General features: G+C 40.6%; 1 protein-coding gene across 10 annotated transcripts in view; it reads right to left on the bottom strand.

The window, feature by feature from the left end:
• Positions 1-10,456, bottom strand: part of LOC148016133 (RNA-binding (RRM/RBD/RNP motifs) family protein) — a 70,214-nt gene extending 59,758 nt beyond the window's left edge. For 4 of the 10 annotated variants that reach the window (XR_015688070.1, XR_015688071.1, XM_087664095.1 and 1 more), the window contains exons 1-2: positions 10,139-10,454; positions 9,835-9,976 (exon numbers count right to left, since the gene is read on the bottom strand). Coding sequence is in view for 6 of the 10 variants with exons in the window: in XM_087664095.1 (XP_087520221.1) it covers positions 9,835-9,970 (136 nt within the window). In the remaining 4 variants the exon portion in view is untranslated. Of the gene's footprint in view, positions 1-9,834; positions 9,977-10,138 lie in introns of those variants that run through there. The other 6 variants (XM_087664096.1, XR_015688072.1, XM_087664102.1 and 3 more) reach the window with 6 other exon arrangements.
• Positions 10,457-19,212: the final 8,756 nt, after the last annotated feature.

The following is a 19,212-nucleotide window of genomic DNA, read 5'->3' as shown; positions in this document are numbered from 1 at the left end:
GGAGCAAAGGATGAAAATCACTACATGGGGATAACCCATTTAGTTATGACTTCTCATGTCTTAAATCGTTGCTAATCAAGATGGAGTGGTTTCCTCTCTAGATTGGACTTCGTCATTACCTATAAGCCTAGCCACCAACAAGGTAAGCCATATGCTTTATCTCAAAGTTCCTACTTGGCACCAAAAGAAGGCGATGAAGCCCATGACCAATAGAATTCAGTAATCTTGAAACCCGAGCAACTGAAGTTAAGGGCAGTTATCAACAAAGCCCCGAAAGACTTTGGATTCTTATCAAAGGTCAAGAAGGAAATTACAAAAGACTAATTTGCCAAGGATATAAGAAGGCAATTACATCAAGGCCAAGAACAAACTCAAAGGGATTTCTAGGGCATTAATGGGTTGCTCTATTATAAAGGATTCCTTTGTAATCCTCTCGATCCTTTGCAAGTGCATATATTCAAAAAGAAATGTCATCTCCCCTCAGTAGGGCATTTTGGGGACAAGGCAATCGAGCTAGTTTCAAGGAATTTTTGGTGGCTGCAACTGTGTAAACTAGTCAAGGACTTTGTGCATTCTCATGACACGTACAATCAAGCTAACGTCCCTCGTCATCGACCTCGTGGCCTTTTTCAACCATTACCTGTTCCAAGTAAGCCATGGCCATCTTTATCCATGGACTTCATTGTCAAAGTACTTTCTTCCAAAGGTTATAATTCCATCTTGGTAGTGGTTGATCGACTCACAAAAATGGCACACTTTATCCCAACAACCAAGAGTAAGGAACAAGGCTCTTCTTGGAACAAGTATATCGACACCACAGGTTACCTAATGATATTGTCTGTGATCGCAGCCCCTAGTTTATATCTGGGTTTTGGGGAAGGCTCTATAAACTTCTAGGAGTACAAGTGAATCTTTCTTCAACCAATCACCCATCGAGTGATAGACAAACAAAAAGAGTGAATCAAGTCTTGAAGCAATATCTTAGATGCACGATCAACTATCATCAAGACAATTGGGTGGATCTATTACCCCTTGCCGAGTTTGCATACAATAATTCCTTCCATGCCTCCACTCAATTCACATCATTCTTTGTTAATTATGGTCAATACCCAAGGATAGACAATCATGTTAGATCACAGGAGAAGAATCCAACTGCTATAGACTTAGCTCTTGATATTCATAAAGAGTTGCAAGCATAGATCTAACAAGCTCAAGAGACATACAAGAGAAATGCAAATAAGCTTTGCATGCAACACCCAGCTTTCAAAATCGAAGATTAAGTTTGGCTTCTTCGATGCAATCTACGTTCTTCTCGCCCCTCCCAAAAACTAAATTATCAATGATTTGGGCCCTTCAAGATTCTTGGTGAAACCGGTCTATGACTCACATAAAGCGGTAGTTCCTTCCATTAATACCTGGTCTTTTCACATACACACACAAACAAAGACCTCACTCCCTCGCTCAACACCAGATTGGCCCCGAAGACCGGCGCCCCTCCCGGTATTTCTTTATCAATTAAAAGATGGACAGTTACAAAAAATGAAATGTTCCAAAATACAAAACCTGTGAACAGTTGGGTTTCATCTTTTCTGAGTAAATCTCAACTGCATAAGGACAGTACAACATATCCAGAACAGCATCTCTTTTAGAAAAACACTTTCTGTGACCATAACTCAATAATTCAAGTGCAGAATTGCAATCTGCAGAACTCTATATTTACTGTTTTTACTGTCCAGCATATCCAAAACAACATCCCAAGTAGGAAAACACTTTCTGTCACCATAACTCAATAATTCAAGTGCAGAATTGCAGTTTGCAAAACTCTGTGTTTACTGTTTTTACCTGTTTCTTGACTTGTTCTCAGCCTTATTCCATTCCAGACCTATTCCATACCAGTTGGAATGCAAACCCTTTGACCTTGGCATCATTCCAACAGTAAAACAATCCCACAAACAGCATTAAATCAGAGCTGAAAACCTTATTCCCATGTGGCATGGTCATCACTTTCTTTAGTTCTTGCAATGGAGAAGCTATCAGATGCTCCTGAACCTAGACAGTGAGGCTCTTGCCTCAGCAGAAGTGCAAAGAAAACACAGAAATATACATTCGATGGAATCAGCCCATCATGCAGAGCCTTTTCTCTAAGAATAGAGAGAGAGAGTTGACCAGAGGGAGCAAGCTCTACCTCCGTACATGAGTTAGAGACGAAGCAGTACTCTCCATAGCTGATGTACTTGAAGCAATCTACCCTCAACCCTTGAAAACTTCACTCTCAGATCTGCGCCTCCTACCTATTACGGTTTTTTTTTTATGCTCTCTCTCTCTTTTGGGAATTTTTGCCCAAATAGTGACACATGGCATACATGTAACAATTTTCCTGTTTAAGCCTTGTGGTCTAAAATTCTCCATGATCGGTGCAAAATTTGACCTCCGCACAGACCAAAGAATTAATCCTCGTGCAAAAACGAAGATAATGCACAAACAGATTTTGGGGTCCAAAAATAGTAACTCCCTAAATTTTAGGGATGGTGACCCTTGCATTCCTCAAGTTGTTTTGAGTAACTTTTATCATTGTAACCCATCAAAAAGTGTAATGTGGCTCAGTTACGGTGACTTTTATTCCATGGACATTCTCACATATGCATCTTCTATCTTGGCCAGGCTCATTGTCCTCCACCATCTCCAGTGGCTAAGCACACAGTCCCAACCACTGGCATTCTATTCTTCAGTGCCCATTCAATGCGGTCCCAAGGCTCAAACAAACCATTGGTCCAATTTGTCCCAATGGCTACCTCTTTTGGCCATGCAAAGATCCCGGGTTAATCTAAGAGAACTCTGGGGGTAAAAAGCAACAGCAACTAAAGAAAATAAAAATAAAATATTTATATAAGTAAATAAGGAAAGCAACTGCAAAAAGCATCACCACTTGGTGACACTTGGCTAAGTAAATCCAATCACCTATCATCTTCAGCTTCCCCCGTTCATGTAAATCCATCTTGTATTCCATGTTTTAATCTTAGAGCCATGTCATATATCTAGCATCCCTGGAAGGATACCAAAGCCATCACCTCTAATCATAATTGAAGATCGCCAAGATTATAAGGTAGACAAAATCCTAGATTCAAGAATTTCAAGAGGCTAATTACAACTTCTTGTTCATTGGAAGGGCTATGATGCAAGTAAACGAACATGGAAACTAGCTTCACATCTTCGAAGAGCTCCTTTTAAGATTTGCAAATTTCATCTTCAATATCCAACCAAGCCCAAGTCTATTCAAAAGCACACCACCACTCCTCGTGGATCTTGGTGCTAGAAGGGGAGGTAATGTAACAAACACTCAAGCAAGGACAACCCTTGGTTCGTATGCAAGCTAGTACAGCCCCTAATTCCATGAAGTTTCTAAAAGATTCCAAATATCCTAGAAGATTTGAGAAAGTACTAGATGATTCTAAGAAGGTTTTAGATAACTCTTTGGAACGTTTTAGAATAGGCTTATATCAATGCTTACATCAACATTACTTATATCATCACTTATGTCAATGATGCTTATGTCATCAATGATATCATCATCTAAAAGCTTCCCCTTAACCTCCTTAATTCTAGTATAAATAGGAATCTTGGGCTACAAGCCCTTTAGTCTTGCCAACACCACTTGTGAGACTATTGCAAGGTAAGTCCTCTTCCAGTTCTTGCCTTGTTTTAGTATTATCTTGTATCAAGTCTTGTCGTTTAATCAAGCCACACTCTTGTGAGTATTCTCTTGTAATTCGGTTACCTCACAATCAAGTTCTAGTTTAATTTCTCTTTCAAGTTTTTCTCATGTAAGTTGTGAGACGATCTCCTCACTCTTGAAGAGTACTTGCCATGCTTATAATAGATGCTAAGTGGATGGAAGAGGATGACTTGGCACACCATCCTCGGTTGTTGCAACTTTATCTCGAGGCTTTTCAGTTAGAGCCAACTTTGAATCAAGCTCAGTCAGGTTCAACAGAGCAAGGTCTAGAGCATTACCTTATACTCGAGAGGGAGATAGCACTTCCACTTCTCCAGTAATGGACAGCTCTTGAGTATAGTGGATCTCGAATGTATTCAACATGCATCCAAAGGTATTGTACTAATAGTATGTCTGCCATGAGGCCACTATTTAGTGTACAAGTCATTACAGTTGGTATGAACTTTGGTTCTCACTGTAGCTCGAAAAATATACATTTGCATTAGTTTGCATTGGTCTATGATCATCAAAGATTGATTATTAGTTACTGGTTTTCAATGGATAATCCTCAGTTTTCAATGATACTCACCTGGTTTTGTGCACAACAGCATGTCTTATGAATGCCATTGATGATTTAGCCATGGTTTATACTTGGTTCATGCTTTGCTATAGTTATTTTGTCAAATCAATTGAGATATCCTAATGAGAAATGCATTCTATGGATTCACGGCAACAATCCTAGATTCTTTATGAGTCTTATGTTTTATTTATGTTGGTTGAAAATTTTCAGCAAGCCTTTGGGCATAAGTATATCTAAGCAACAGTGGCCAATGTTGTTTTTACTATGATGCCTTTTGGAAAACTCCAACGTATTATGTTTTGCTATGGCACATTACAATGCAATTGAGGACAACTACAAGGATTTCAAGAGGGTGGCCCATCACAAGAACGTGAATTTTTATTACTGTGCTTTGCATCCGATTATAAAATTAATGTGCAAATTTGCCTTACATATGTGAGGTACACGTCAATTATTTCACAATATGGAACCCAAGACCCCGAGATATCAGTTGGTGCCAAAGATAAAAGTTGTAATAAGTTATGTTTGACAAGTACTAGGTAGTACTGGGTGTCCAAAGTTAGCCTAGAATATTTAATTGCCATTAGTGTTAGTGGTGACACTAGGAAATTGGCATTAATTAATTAATTAATTAATATCAGTATTGGCCAAATGAGTGCTCAAGATCACTTGGGTGATAAATTGACCTAGCCAATTTAATCTAGTTGTTAGTTGGTTAGAATTTTTTTCGAACATAGAAATGATAATTTAATAGACTGAATAATGCTAAAAATTCAATTTAGAAGGCTACCACTTGACAAACTTGTCCATGCAAGTTTAGGAAAGCTAAATTAGAGCTAAAGAGAGAAGTTTCCCAACGATTGGAGATCATTTTGGTAAAAACAATTACATGCTCCTAACCAGAGAAAGCTGGCGATCGTAGTTGATGCACTTTTTCTTGACGATTACAGTCTATAACGCTCCCTTTACTATTAGTAAATCCATTTGGCATTGAAAAACCGGATCAACAGCTCAATTTCACCAAATCCTCGCAACAAATCTCTAAATTTTCTCTCCTTATAACATTCTTTTTTTTCTCCAACAATTTTCTAGCTTTGCTCCAAGTTTTACAGCAATCCAACCATTGAAGGTGAAGACTTTGGTAAATCTCTCCTATAAACCCTAATTTACAACAGAAATCAAGGTTTAACAACCACCTTGAAACAATATGCAAATTTCAATGCTTCAAACTTAAATTTTCAGAGTTGAAATCAATGTATCTCATGAGAATTCAAGAGATCAGCCAGTCAACATTGAACTTGAGGATAATTTATTTCCCAAGGAGCACAAGTGAAGATCAATCCCCCAACAAATCAAAGGACAAATTGATTTGAAAGTTGGCTGGTCATTTATGACAACAAAAGACGCATTAGTGGAGAAAGTTGAAGAATCTTAGTTATACTCCATCCATTTGCAATACAAGTTAAAGAAATACTGCAAGGGGCACCAAGTTTTGGGCCCAACACGTTGTCCAATGTCCAAGATTAATGATAACATTTGCATTTTCAGTTTATGTAATTTTATACTTACTATAATTAGTGTTAAATCAAGTTAGTACCACCCTATCCGAGTAGAAAGGCTAGTTTCAATGACACTAAATACTTCTTTTGGCTCCAACATGTTTCATACAAGAGACTCAAGGTGCACACCACTTTTTATCGCTTTATCTCTCTATCCCACAATTGTTGTCATCATCACTCAATCTTTATTATTACCTCATCAGCTATCATCAGAGGCTGCTGCCAGACAGCTGAGATGCTGCCCAGCCTGCCAAAGCTGCCACCCTACTTTCTGGATCTGCTGCCACACTTTGGAGGAGCCAAACTGATGCCTCATCAGCCTGCTGCTGTCAGCTTGTTCGATGGACCTTCCTGTGGTCGTAAGCTTCCCCACAAGCCATGACCTCTAGCAACTACATTTTTTTATCTCAGCCTAGAGTGGACCTGTTCCACCAGCCACATGGCACTCAGCTGCTGCATTTTCCTTCATATAGAGCTGATCACCTGCTGATCATCATTGCCAGATCTGTATTTTGCCGCTACAGCATCCAATATCAGCCTTCCGCATCATTGACTGGCCCTCCACTATTGCATGACATTGCCCTCAGCTCCAATCTACTTCATCTCTCTCATTTTTTGTGGTGTGCTGCACTCAAGATCCGCACATGACAAAGGTGACACTCCCCAACACTTCACCTCAGGCTGCTCCCACAAGAGTCCATGGTTGTTGGACCCTTCCACTCCTTGCACCCCCACATCTATATCATCTTCTTTTCTCATTCATCTTGAACATTCATTCATTCATCAGATACATGTCATCTCCTTTTTGTTTTTTTGTGTTCTTTTCTGAGTTCACTATGTGTTAGTCATTTGTGTACACTCAATGTTTCTCTATGCAAACACTAGAATATCTTCACATGGATCTGTTGAGAATAGCAAATGATTCTTGTATGTATGCCCATAGAGGCTGGATGTGTGCCCCAAAGAGGCTGGCCTATAAGTGGCTTTATGAGAAAAGATGTATGCTCTAGAAGCTCTATGAGAGAGGCCCAAAAACCCATAAGCACAGTGAGGAAAAGCGGTACAATCCAAAAAGCTATATAAGCATATACTTGACACTCATTTCAATGTAATGAAACTATCATTTTGAGTTACTCAAGACTGTCTTTATGAGTCCAAGCTAATCTATCTTGGAACCTAATTCACTTGAGTTACAATCTCTCATTCTGATAATGTATCATGTATTTGATTTGCGTCCACCATAGCTAACTAGCTCTAGATCCGTGTTTCTCAACATGGTATCAGAGCCATGGCTGAGCTGGATAGTTAGTGGGCACATCTTTCCAACATTGTTTTCTTCCTTGTATATTCTAAACCCTCTCATTCTTCTCCTTGTACAAGCCTATCTCCATTCTATTTTCTCAAGCCATCCAACATCTATTGCTTTGTACGGGGTAAAGAAGCTCAAGGAGGGAATACAACAGGTGCTACACAAGAAACTCAAGGCTCGTGTGTGAAGATTGCATTGGAGATATATTTCATTCATTGTCATTTTGGAAGGCTATCATTGTCAAAGAAGGAGACAAAGAAGGAGAAGAGTATTATTATTCAAGAGCTGGTTTCAAGTCAAAAGCATCTTGGTCCTTTTGGTAGCTATTGACTTCACAAGGGGACTACTTAAGCAAAACAAGGGACTTGCCTTCTCTATTACAGAGACAAAAAAGGAAAAGAAGAAGTTTTTTCTAGAGAGACAGAGTAAAGTGCGGCATATGTGAAAAACATTGAAGAGAGGATTGGTGGAGCAACTTCTCTCTTTCAGACTGGTTGAACTATTACTTCCAGTGATCTATCACTCTTTCATAGTCTGCAAGTTTCTTCTCTGCCTCTTCCAATTGCTCTTGCAAGGTAAGAAGTGGTCCAGCATCACGGATCTTCACGACTGAGCTTACAAGCCAACAAAAGTGACTAAAGCAAGGATATACTCTCCAAGAGAGGAGCAAAACCTTGCAACAGAGCACTAGCGAAACAACTACAAGCTTGTTGAACCCTAGTTATACATCTATGAGCAATCGCACAACAAGCACAACCATCCTCCCACGGATGAATTAGTCAATTGCCACTCACTAGATTTGCAGTTAGTTCATTTTCTAAAGTCTTGTTTTTAATAACCCTTGTTTTTAAGGTTAATATTGCCTTCTCTAAACCCTATTCATGCCTTGTCTTACCCATTAAACCTCTTTCACACTCGTACTCTCAAACCGGTTCTATCTAGCCTCTATTCCCACTGCTTTCTGCCCCGAACTCATTCCTAAAATCACATTAAAAGGTGTTTTCATGTGAAGGTACAAAGTGAATAAGAGTGATCTTATATACTGGTTTTCTTGATCTTTGACAATTCCTACGAACACTTGATTGTAAAACCAAGTTTGCATTATCCTTTGTAATTCCCACAAAGCACTCTGTAAAAGAGATTAGACACTGCCATTGAGTGAAAAGCCAATCGATAAGACCTTCTCGCACTTGAAAATATTTGCCTATACCATGCTCAAATGTCCAATGCCATGTCAAGCCATGTACTCCAAAACCGAGAGCTATACAAGGAGAAATGTGTTCATCATGCATGCCCAAAACGTTGCAATGACTCAAAAGCCACCAAAATCCTAAAACTATGTATTCCAAGATCTATGTAATAACAAGCTACAGCAATGTATCTATCCATCTCAAACTCACTAAGAAAAAGGACCTCACAAAGAAGACTAGAGCACAAGTCAAAGAGCATTATGAAGACCAAGAAGATCGAGGGCATCACCAAAGGATGCCAAAGAAGCAAAAGGAAGATAAAGAAGATACTTTCCATTACTGAAAAACTTCCAATAAGTGGATCATGTTTTCCCATAGTGGATGTAAAAACCCTACCAAGATGTAAAGTTTCAAGCCTTAACTTGACTAGGCTGCCAAAGAGCTAATCTCCTGATCCATATTAGCATGCAGGGAGGGGCAAAAGCCAACAAGGATAGAAACTCACTATTTGAGGGGGGGTGTTGAGAATAGCAAATGATTCTTGTATGTATGCCCATAGAGATTGAATGTGTGCCCCAAAGAGGCTGGCCCATAAGTGGCTTTATGAGAAAAGATGTATGCTCTAGAAGCTCTATGAGAGATGCCCAAAAATCCATAAGCATAGTGAGGAAGAGTGGTACTATCCAAAAAGCTATATAAGCATGTACTTGACACTCATTTCAATGTAATGGAACTATCAGTTTGAGTTACTCAAGACTGTCTTTATGAGTCCAAGCTAATCTATCTTGGAACCTAATTCACTTGAGTTACAATCTCTCATTCTAATAATGTATCATGTGTTTGATTTGTGTCCACCATAACTAACTAGCTCTCGATCCGTGTTTCTCAACAAGATCAAAGACAAAGCTCTTCTGAAGAGTAGTTGTACTACTATCATGAAAAGCCTAGTTTGTAAGAATCACCCGTGTAACATGTAACCAATTCACAATATCTCAAACACCTCTTTCTTGGGACTCGAGGGCCTATGGTCACATGGTGTCTTCTCAGATCTCTCCTTAATTGGACAATCAATGAATTTGGAGAAATGTGAGCTATAGTAATTTTGCAAAGATTGACAACCAATGATGAATTTAAAGAAACATGAGCTATGACATTATAAACAAATAAAAAGTGAGCTCTCAAGGATGTAAGCTTTGTGGCCCTGTGGCCCATTGTACGGTTAGAAAAGTTTGGTGCCCTAGGGAAGTAACCTCTTTTTACTTTTGTTCCTCGATCTTGTACTTTGTATTTTCACCTTAGTTATAAGTTTCGTTGAGGTGCCCTTTCAATCTCTCTAGAAAACTAATTCAGTTTGTTGGCTATGTCTCATGGGAACCCACCGAATAACTCAACTTATTTTCCCTCGCACTAAATCATGTGATTTGGATTAATGCATTGTGTTTACTTTACTTGTGCAAATTTGCAAAGAGGGTGAAAGACATTACAAAGGCCCGTAGATGTAGCAAGCATAGCCCTGTACACAGCATTGTCATGGGGAGCTGTGTCAGTTCCATCAATGCTGCCCGCCTGGATGGGGTGGTAGTAATCTGCGTAAAAGACCGCATTGAGGTCGTGCGCCATGGATACCTTGCAAAACAAAAGTTTGTGAGACCTTGTGGTGGAGAAAATCAAGTGACTACACGGATGGTAACAATACAATAGAAAACCCTAACAGTCCACCCACCCTAAGATCAAGACTCCAAATAAGAGAAGGAAAATCACAATCTACTCTGGCAAATGGCGGCCTACCTGCAGGGCTCAGCCTCCTTCTCTCTTCGACATGTAAAATCACAATCTACTCTGGCAAATGGCGGCCTACCTGCAGGGCTCAGCCTCCTTCTCTCTTCGACAAGTAACATGAGGCAATCGAGCGTAAATAAGAAAGCTGTGATCTCGACAAGCCATGGCGATGATCCTACCTGTGCATATGATCAATGTTGGCTGCCCTTATCTTCAGCTTGGCTTCAGATGCAAATAAAAGGATGATGGTCTCGGAACAAGAGCTGTGAAGTCCTTCCTGTGAGGAGTTTTACCTACGAGAATGGCAGAACTCTCAGTGAGTCTCAGTGTACATATATAGTAATACGAATATTAAAATAATATATACCCAAGAGCAAAAGCTATAAGCCTAAGCTCTAAGGCTAGTAGCCCTAAAGTTTAAACCTTTGAGTTTTGCAAATTGCCAAGTCAAGCTCCAGGGAGTTTTTAATTTTAAATATTTAACCTTTCAAGTTTTGCCCGTCGGAATCCAAGTTCACCACTCCTGAGTTTTGCTAGCAATTGGGTTACGACGGGTGCCGCTCCACCACTCCTAAGTTTCCAAACACAGCTGGCATTAGTTGCGCAACAGCCAGCCAGCGCCCAAGTTCCAACTATGCTTGTTGCACCAGGAGTCAGCAGAGACAAGCACATTGTAGGGGCTACACTGGTGTCTCGATGCTCCTATGCATGACTCATCAATCACTCCAGCCTCTAGTAGCATCCACAACCTTGACCCTCCACCATCCCCTGTGCTTGCTGCAGCAGTGCAAAATAGCCGCTTGACGATACTAGCCGCCCAATGCTAATTGATCAGTGATGATCAGTCGTCTCTATTATCTAGACACTAATGATTAATCCCATCTTCATTCATTAAACGTTTGATTCTCCATCTTAGTCTAAATCACTTGTTTTAACTATAGTCTATTTCTTCACTTGTACTTTAATTGGAAATTAAAATGCAAATTGCAATGCTTATAAGTTACAGGAAAGAAGTAAGACACTGAGGAGTTAGGGCCTAAATCATCCGGACTTTGGATTTTGAACACACATTGCATAAATGCACGTTGGTTGCAACATCAAACAATAAACCTTAGAGATCAAAGGTAAACTAAGAGCTAGTGTTTATGTGATGCATTATTGTAAATGCATTAGGCTTCAACAGAAATAATTAAGTGGTGCATTTTTAGTAGATACGATTGCATTTGAGCTTGGGATTCAGGATTCAAACTCAAGAGTTCCTTACGGATTCAGCTACATTATCAGATTCAGTGTATCGAGTACAATTTTGCACCTCATTGTCTTATTGTATTGTATGTACTATGATATCTATTTTAAAGCATTTATGCATCTTTTGATGGAAATCATTATGTGGTGCAATTATGTATAGATATTTTGTTTAAAACCTAATTTAGACATAGTTCTTTTCATAAGACAAAGGCTAGGTCCATACTATCGTAACGATCTCTTACAACATCTTCATGTAATAATAGACTTAAGGCACCTAGACTATCCTCTTATTATATTCAAATGTGAGAGTATCTCATTCTCTTATTCAATGAAACATGAAATCTATTTAGAAGTGCTAACATGTGTCATTAGAATGTAAAACTTATATTATAGGCTTCGATGGAAATAATGATGTGTTGCATTAGGTATACATACTCCAAGATTTAAACCATATTTAGACTTAGCACCTTTCATAAGACCAAGGCTTTGATATATCTCCATGCTATCTTAAGAATTCTTATGATATCTTTTTTCTAATAACAAATCCAAGGTTCCTAAGCTATCCCCTTATTTTATTTGTACATGGAAATATCTCATTCTCTATCAAGTATCTTAGGCTTATGATTTCTAGTTGGAAATCTTAGGTCAATGTTTTCTTTTCCCACAACTTAGGCAATTGATACATTTCTCACTTGGTTGTTGTCATACAATGGTAAGGTCAATGTTTTCTTTGCCGTTGATACATTTCTCACTTGGTCGTTGTCATACAATGGTTAGGTCAATGTTTTCTTTGCCCATATCTTGGGCAAGTGATGCATTTCTCAATTGGTCATTGTTATACAATGGTTATAGTTGCTTATTAGACACATAATTACAATGTTCTCTTATTATCTAGTACGAGATCTATTCAAAGTGCTTATATATATCATCAAAATGTGATATTTATTATATGGCTTGTTTATGTACAATTAGATAAATCAAGGATGGATGCACTAGGATCTCAAAAGGCAACTAGAAAAAGAAAGGGAGATTCTTCTATCATGTCTTTCTTTTTGAAAAGTCCAAATATTTCTCCAAGGCAAGAGGGTATGATGTTGGGGGACAACAATAACAAATCTCAAGGGGAACCCAATGTTAATATAACTCAAGAATGACCTAATGTAGAGAATGCAAATGTAATTGTGGAAAATGATCAAATGGAGAACTCATCTCATGGTGATGCTTCTTCTAAAATGGTCAAAAGAAAGTGGTGACGCCACAATGGATTCTTCTTTACCCATGGGCATATATATGCAAAACCATACATAATGAAGAAAGAGTAAAATGTTAGTGGTGCGAAGATGTTAGTAAAGTGAATATCTACACCCAAGTAGGATCATGTAAATGCTACACATATTCGAATTGCAAAGATAAAAATTAGTAATGATGGTAAAGGACCTATGGATCATGGAGTGGACACAATGGTCCATAGTGAGCAAAAGTGCATTATATCATGCATGAAGCTCGTGTACTTTTGTGCATGTGAAGATTTACCACTCGAGAAATATCTACAATTGTGCATGTTGCAAAGAGAGCTTTCTACTCCAAATATGCCTACATATAATGAATATAGATCATATGTCAATACGATTTCAGGAATAGAGATGTTATTGGCTATGAGAGACCATGTAAGGAAGCAAATGTATGCAAAAGCATATAGAAGTCCCTTCTTTTTTATGCTTATTGATGGGAGCACTGATTGCACAAAAGTGATGGAGGTAAAGGGCATGTGATTTTCAACTTTGTGTGGTTATTGCCAGTATAGATAATGGGACAATAGAGGCAATGCATGATGTTATCGATGCATTCTTTCTAGAAAGTGGCTTGGATATGTCTAAACTTGTTATGATAGCAACATATGTGCTTCATCTATGATTGGGCATCAGAATGGAGTTGTGGCACATTTTCAAGCATTAATTTGGTGTATTATGGGCATACATTGTATTGCACATTGATAGGCATTAATAGCAAAGGATGGATTTATTTCACCTCCTTATGTACTTAGTTTTTGGATAAAGTTGTAAACAAAGTGTATGCATGGTTGATCACTTGAAGCTAAGATCATGCACGAGTATGATATATATGGATGCAAAGATGTTGTAAATTCATACCGTTCGATGGCTTTCTAGAGATCAAGTCATGGAAAGGTTTATGAAAATCATGCTCGTTGGTCTTGAGCAATGGAAAAGACACAAGAAAAAGTGGTATGGATATGCTACAACTAAAGGGACTGAGCCCTAAAGTGGAAGCACAGAGAGGAAGCAAGAGCTATGGTGGAAGGAGTAAGAGTAAGAGAAAGAGACACACACAAGATATGGAAGTCCACCAGTCACAATGTGGCGACCAGCCTTCCCTTTATTCAAATGTCATTGAATGAAAAAAGAATGCAGTGACAATGATTAGCACCCGCCACCTGCAATGTATAGGTGTGAGGGTAACTAATACATAGTGTGGGTACTGTCAATGTAACTAATACACAAGTGCATTTACCCCTAATAACCTCCCACTTAAAGGGGAATGTGCCCCTAATGATGAGAGAACAATATAAAAAAAGTGACAAAGTACAAATATACATAAGTACAACAGGATTAGGAAAGGCGTCATCTCATCCAACGCCCATCAACTTTCTAAGAAAGTCAAAAGGCTCTGTTGAGAGACTTTTTGTGAGCAGATATGCAAGATTTTGGTCAGTTGAGATCTTGACAAGCTCAATGGACTTGTCCTTAACAACTTCTCTAATAAAGTGGTAATGCACCTCAATGCGCTTTGTTGTAGAGGGTGCTCACGCTCAATTGCCAAGACCCACAGAGACCACTTATTGTTTCAAGCAAGCACAAATGGCTATCTCTCACCTAGCTGATGCACCTTCGATCCTACCGGAGTGTGTAGTGAGCTTACCTTAATGCCCAAATGAGTAGCCTCCTCCCTCAAGCAAGATGGTAGCTCCACGATTCGTGATGCGAGCTCAAGCATCCTCGAGCCTCCACCTCCAAGCTCTATCCTCCATAGCCACGTGCAAGAGAAAAGAAGAGAAGAGAAGAAGAAGAGAGGAGATGATGGAGAGCTTCCTCTCCAAGATCCCTCACCCTCACACACTCACTCCCTCACACTCACACTCCCTCTCTCAAGTACATACAACAAGAAAGAAGGAGAGAAGAAGAGAATAAGAAGAGTCCACTTTAGCCACACACACACACACCAAAGAATGAGCTTCTCATTCACTTTTTGAGTTTATATACAAAGCCCTTATCGTTTTGGGCACCCATCCCATTTTTTACATGACTAGCCATTTAGGCAATGTCCTCTTTTCCCATTCCCTTATAGTTGCCATTTCTCTTTACTTATGCCCTTCTACCTTTTACAATTTGCACAGGTTGGAGCCTGGCATTCTTTTACAAGAGTTTTAGGGGTGCCCTGCATTTAAAAAATAAGCCTTTGCCTTTGACTTAGCTTTTGAGGCCGCCCTTGCGCTTTTGGCCGTTTTCCTTCTTGCATCTTTCGCTGTTGTATCCGCATTTGGAGTTTTCTTAGACTTCTTTTTCTCTATCTCAAACTGGGGTTAACATTATCCACCTCCTAGACAAGTGCCAATCCCATGGCACTTGTGAGTCTATGTTGATGAGGATTCGGTGATTTGAAGGGTGGTAGGAGAGTGGCTGATGATGGGGCCTCTTGGGGATTGGTTGTTGGAGAGAAGTTGATCAAAATGTTGAGGTGGTGGAGGTTGAGAATGGTTGGAGTGGATGACGGGGCCTTTGAAGTGGGTGGTTTTTTTGCAGCCCTTGTATGTACACGAAAAGAAAAGAAGTGCACTACCTAGGGGGAGTGTCTACCTTATCGTGTGGTGCATTGTGCTCCTGCTAGTGGAACTGGGAGTTGGTTCCAAGCCTGGGTATTGTTCTACACTCGAGGACCTAGTTCGTGTGTAAGGGAGGTGCGGTGGGTGCGACTTAGGGAGACATGTCTAACCATAGGCAAGTGTGACCTCCCTAGGTATGTCCTGCCCTTGATGTGCCCTAAGCATGATGTGGGAAATCAAAATGGGCTAGGGGGTTAGGGATAGAGCTAGCCTATCGAAGCCACCGCGGTGAATGCACCTAACTTGAGGACCCCTAGGTACAATGACTGTGACCTACGTGTAGTGAGGTGATTTGATTACTTTTCTGGTGATTTCCTTCTCTTTTTCTCTTTTTCTCTTCTTTGTTTTCTTTTTCCTTTACTTTTCTTTTTCTTTTTCTCTCTCTCTCTCTCTCTCTCTCTCTCTCTCTCTCTCTCTCTCTCTCTCTCTCTCTCTCTCTCTCTCTCTCTCTCTCTCTCTCTCTCTCTCTCTCTCTCTCTCTCTCTCTCTCTCTCTGAATTACATAACTATGACGAGAAGCTATTCTTCGTCATCAAAGTCATGAGAGGGTGAAGTTGGAGGACTTAAGGGATTTTTCAAGCAATTTTCAGCTTTGTGTGTACCCCTTGAGGTTAATTTGCACCTGGAGAGTGGTGGTGGAAAGAAATGGATGATTGCAACGGATGAAGTGGCTATCATTCATATCTTCACTAGGAGGGCTAAGCAAAAAGATAGAAGTAGAGCAGCTCTCATCATTAATCTAACCATAGTGCAACTGTCTATGACATTGGGATCAAAGAAGAGTGTTGGGAGGCGATGCTCTTGTGGTGTAGGATCCTGCCTTAGTAGTATCCTAAGCAATCTAAGTTAGTTACACGTGGTGAGTGATGAAGGCAGGATCGGGGCACAAAGAGAACTCATTAATGAAGCGGGCTATAGAGTCATGTAGGTCTTGTAGCATGAAGACAAGGGCTTCTTTGGGTTTAGTAGCATTTGCATTGTAGATCCATGGAAAGTCACATCTACCGTGGATGCTCGGATTAAAATCCACTCCTATCCTTCTAAGATATGGCATGAAAGTTGGATTATTCCTTTCGAAGGGTAGGGTGCAAAATGCCATCTGGGCATCCATGTTTCCCTAAAAAATGCGTCCTCTTCACTTTGATTGGTATTCATAGCCCTTCACTGACCTGGGCACTTCAAAAACTTTGTTCTGCCACCAATAATCTGCATCCTCTATTCCCCATAGGGTAGGGTTCTGTGCTCTCTCGAATGTCCATCAGTCTCCTAGCCTTCTTCTAATGTCAATTACCTCTTCCACCACCTTGACTGACAATACTCAGTTCAAATTAGCGGGGAATCAGAAATTAAAGTCGAAGGGCTTACGAGCATTCTCTTGCCGCTCCCAGATTATGAGTTCAGCATGGAAGTTTGCTGGGAGGTCTTCTTGACCTGTCGGGATAGGTGCTACTAACACTGCTGCTGGTTGAGCATTCAACCTCCTACATGCTTGCTCTACCATATGTTCTCTCCTCCTTTTAAGTGCAATTTTCCTTTCTATAGAGGTGTCCATTTGCTGTTTCTCTTTTGGTCAAGGGGAAGCGAATATGCCTTGTTGTTGTGTTTCCTGGGTGAACTCTAGGGCATCCACTTCTTGTGGGGTCAAGCAGCATGACCTTAGTAGAGAACTCCTTTGTTCTTCAAGGCTAAGGCTGACACCTACTGCTTGCATCGGCATATGCAATCCTCCTCTCAGGCCCTGCGGGCAACACCCAGCTTCCTCTTCAATGATTCAACAGTCTCTCCTTCTTTTTGAGTGATATCTAGGATTGTTAAGGAAGGTGCGTTGTTGGGTCTCTAGGCTCACTTGATCGGCCTCTACCCCCCCTCTACAAGCACTTTGTATGCTTACACCCGGGCCATATGATGCGCCAAGTCCCTAACTCTTCTTTCATTATGGTTAGCCCAATCTTCTACTCTCTTTTTCATTTCTTCAAGGCTCTCCCCTTACCTTTGCGCCATGATTATGAGCAATTGCTCTTGCTCTTCAATCTCTCTCTCTCTCCAATCTCTTTTGCTCCTCCTACCCCAAGGTTGCCTCCTTTTTCAAATTTTCTATCTCCTCTTGATGCATGCGTGCCCTTTCCTCTCGTGCTGCTTCTAGCATTTGTGTGGCGTCTTGGACATTCTTCATTTCTTCTTGCAGCTCTTCATACAACCCTGCTATCTCCTCGGTGCGTTGATGCATCGTCAGTAGGCCTTGTTTCTCCTTAGCTAGCCTTGCCTCCCACTTTCCTTCTTCGCCTTCCTTAGCTTCGAGCTTTATCTTTAGCTCATGTATTTCTTTCTAGTAGATAGCTACTTGGCGGGAACGCTGCCATGGACTCCTTTTCAGCTTCTAACTTAGCCTGCCACCTTCTTATCCTCCTTTGCTTTCTCTAACTGCAAGAGAAGCTCTTTGACGTACTCATCATAGTTTGCAAGTGGTGTCATCATTGTGGGAATGGAAGTCGTGGAGGTTTCCACCCTCTACCACTTAGGGTCTTGTCTCGACTCGGTGTCTACTACTACCGGTCGCTTGTTGGTTCTTGCTCCAGGGGCACCTTCACCTATCCCTTGGGCCATTTCTTTATTAACCAATAATTGCGCCTAGGTCAACATGTTGCTTAGCATCAAATTTAGGCATGGAGTCTTGGGTGGTTGTGGTTGTTGGGGTAGTGGGCACTAGGAGAGTAGGGATGGGTTCAATTAGGCCCTTGCCCTTGCTTTCTTTCACCAGAGGAGGTGTGATCTCTGGAACTTCGGCACTTGAGCCTAGGCCTTCACCTCCTGGTGGGCTCATAGCACCGAGCTCGTCCTATCTGCATTGTTGTCTATATGACATGCGCATGGCTAGCACAATGTCCTCTTCTTCCTTCCTCTTCAATTCTTCCTCTTTTTCAGCTACTTTCTTCCTTCTCTCGTCTTCGACTCTTCTTGATTCTTCATTTAATCTCTCGGACTCTTCTTTTTCTTTTTTCTTCCTCTTCTTTTTTAGACTCTCTTTGAGCCTTCTGTAGATCCGCTTTCTCCTTTTCCTCCTTTCTTCTTCTTGCTTCTCCTATGTAATCTTTTTCTTTGCTTTCTTAGCCCCTCCACGGCTAGATTGTGTTTCCTTTTCCTCCTCTTCGTCATTTACTGTTCTCTCACTAGATTATTCTCAACTCCTTCTCCTTCTCCTTGTCGTCCTTTTCCCAAGGCTTCCCTGATGATAGTAGTTAAGACCCCACCAAACTCGATGGTCAAGGCCTTTGAGGGTGATGCCTTTCTTGTTGCCTTAGAAGCAAGGGACTCTCCTCCTACTGGTCTTCCTCTTGTTGCCAATGTCTTTGCTGAAGACTCAATGGTCTTCTGCACGAAACCATTCATGTTTACTTAATCTAGAGATCTGGCGGTGATCTCTCCAACATAGGCACATTGATTTGGCTCATTATCAAGTTGTACCTTTGGCTAGAGAACATTGCATGCACTATTTTGGCCTGCCAACTGGATTTCTGGATCAAGAGTATCAGCCAAGCTATTAGCATCATTAGTGTGGACCATCACTTTGTCCATTCGTAGCATGGCATACATGTCTCTCTTCGGTGTCAACTCAATTTGTACTATATGGTGGGTTTCCTCTCCTTTTCGCGCGGTCACAGTGCCGCGATTCCTGTTGAAGGTTGGAAGGAACTCTGCACACTCGTTATAGTCCACCATCTGGCCAATTGCCTCCACATACTTTTGCATATTGCATTGCTCCACAATCTGTTTTATGGCTTGCTCCTCCATGGCTATATCGTCCAAGTTCAAGACATGCCTGAACTTAAACTAATTAAAGGCCCTTGTTTCAACTGAGAGGTAATACTTTGCTTGCTCTTCCTCTGAGAATGGCAATTTGTCGGTCTTTTCCTGTCCTGCCATAGTGGGTGCCTATCAT

The sequence above is a fragment of the Lygodium microphyllum genome, chromosome 23 (genome assembly GCF_053477565.2).
Source record: "Lygodium microphyllum isolate KBCC chromosome 23, Lygodium_microphyllum_v1.1.10, whole genome shotgun sequence".
Classification (NCBI taxonomy): domain Eukaryota; kingdom Viridiplantae; phylum Streptophyta; class Polypodiopsida; order Schizaeales; family Lygodiaceae; genus Lygodium; species Lygodium microphyllum.
This window is presented reverse-complemented; position numbering and strand designations above follow the sequence as displayed.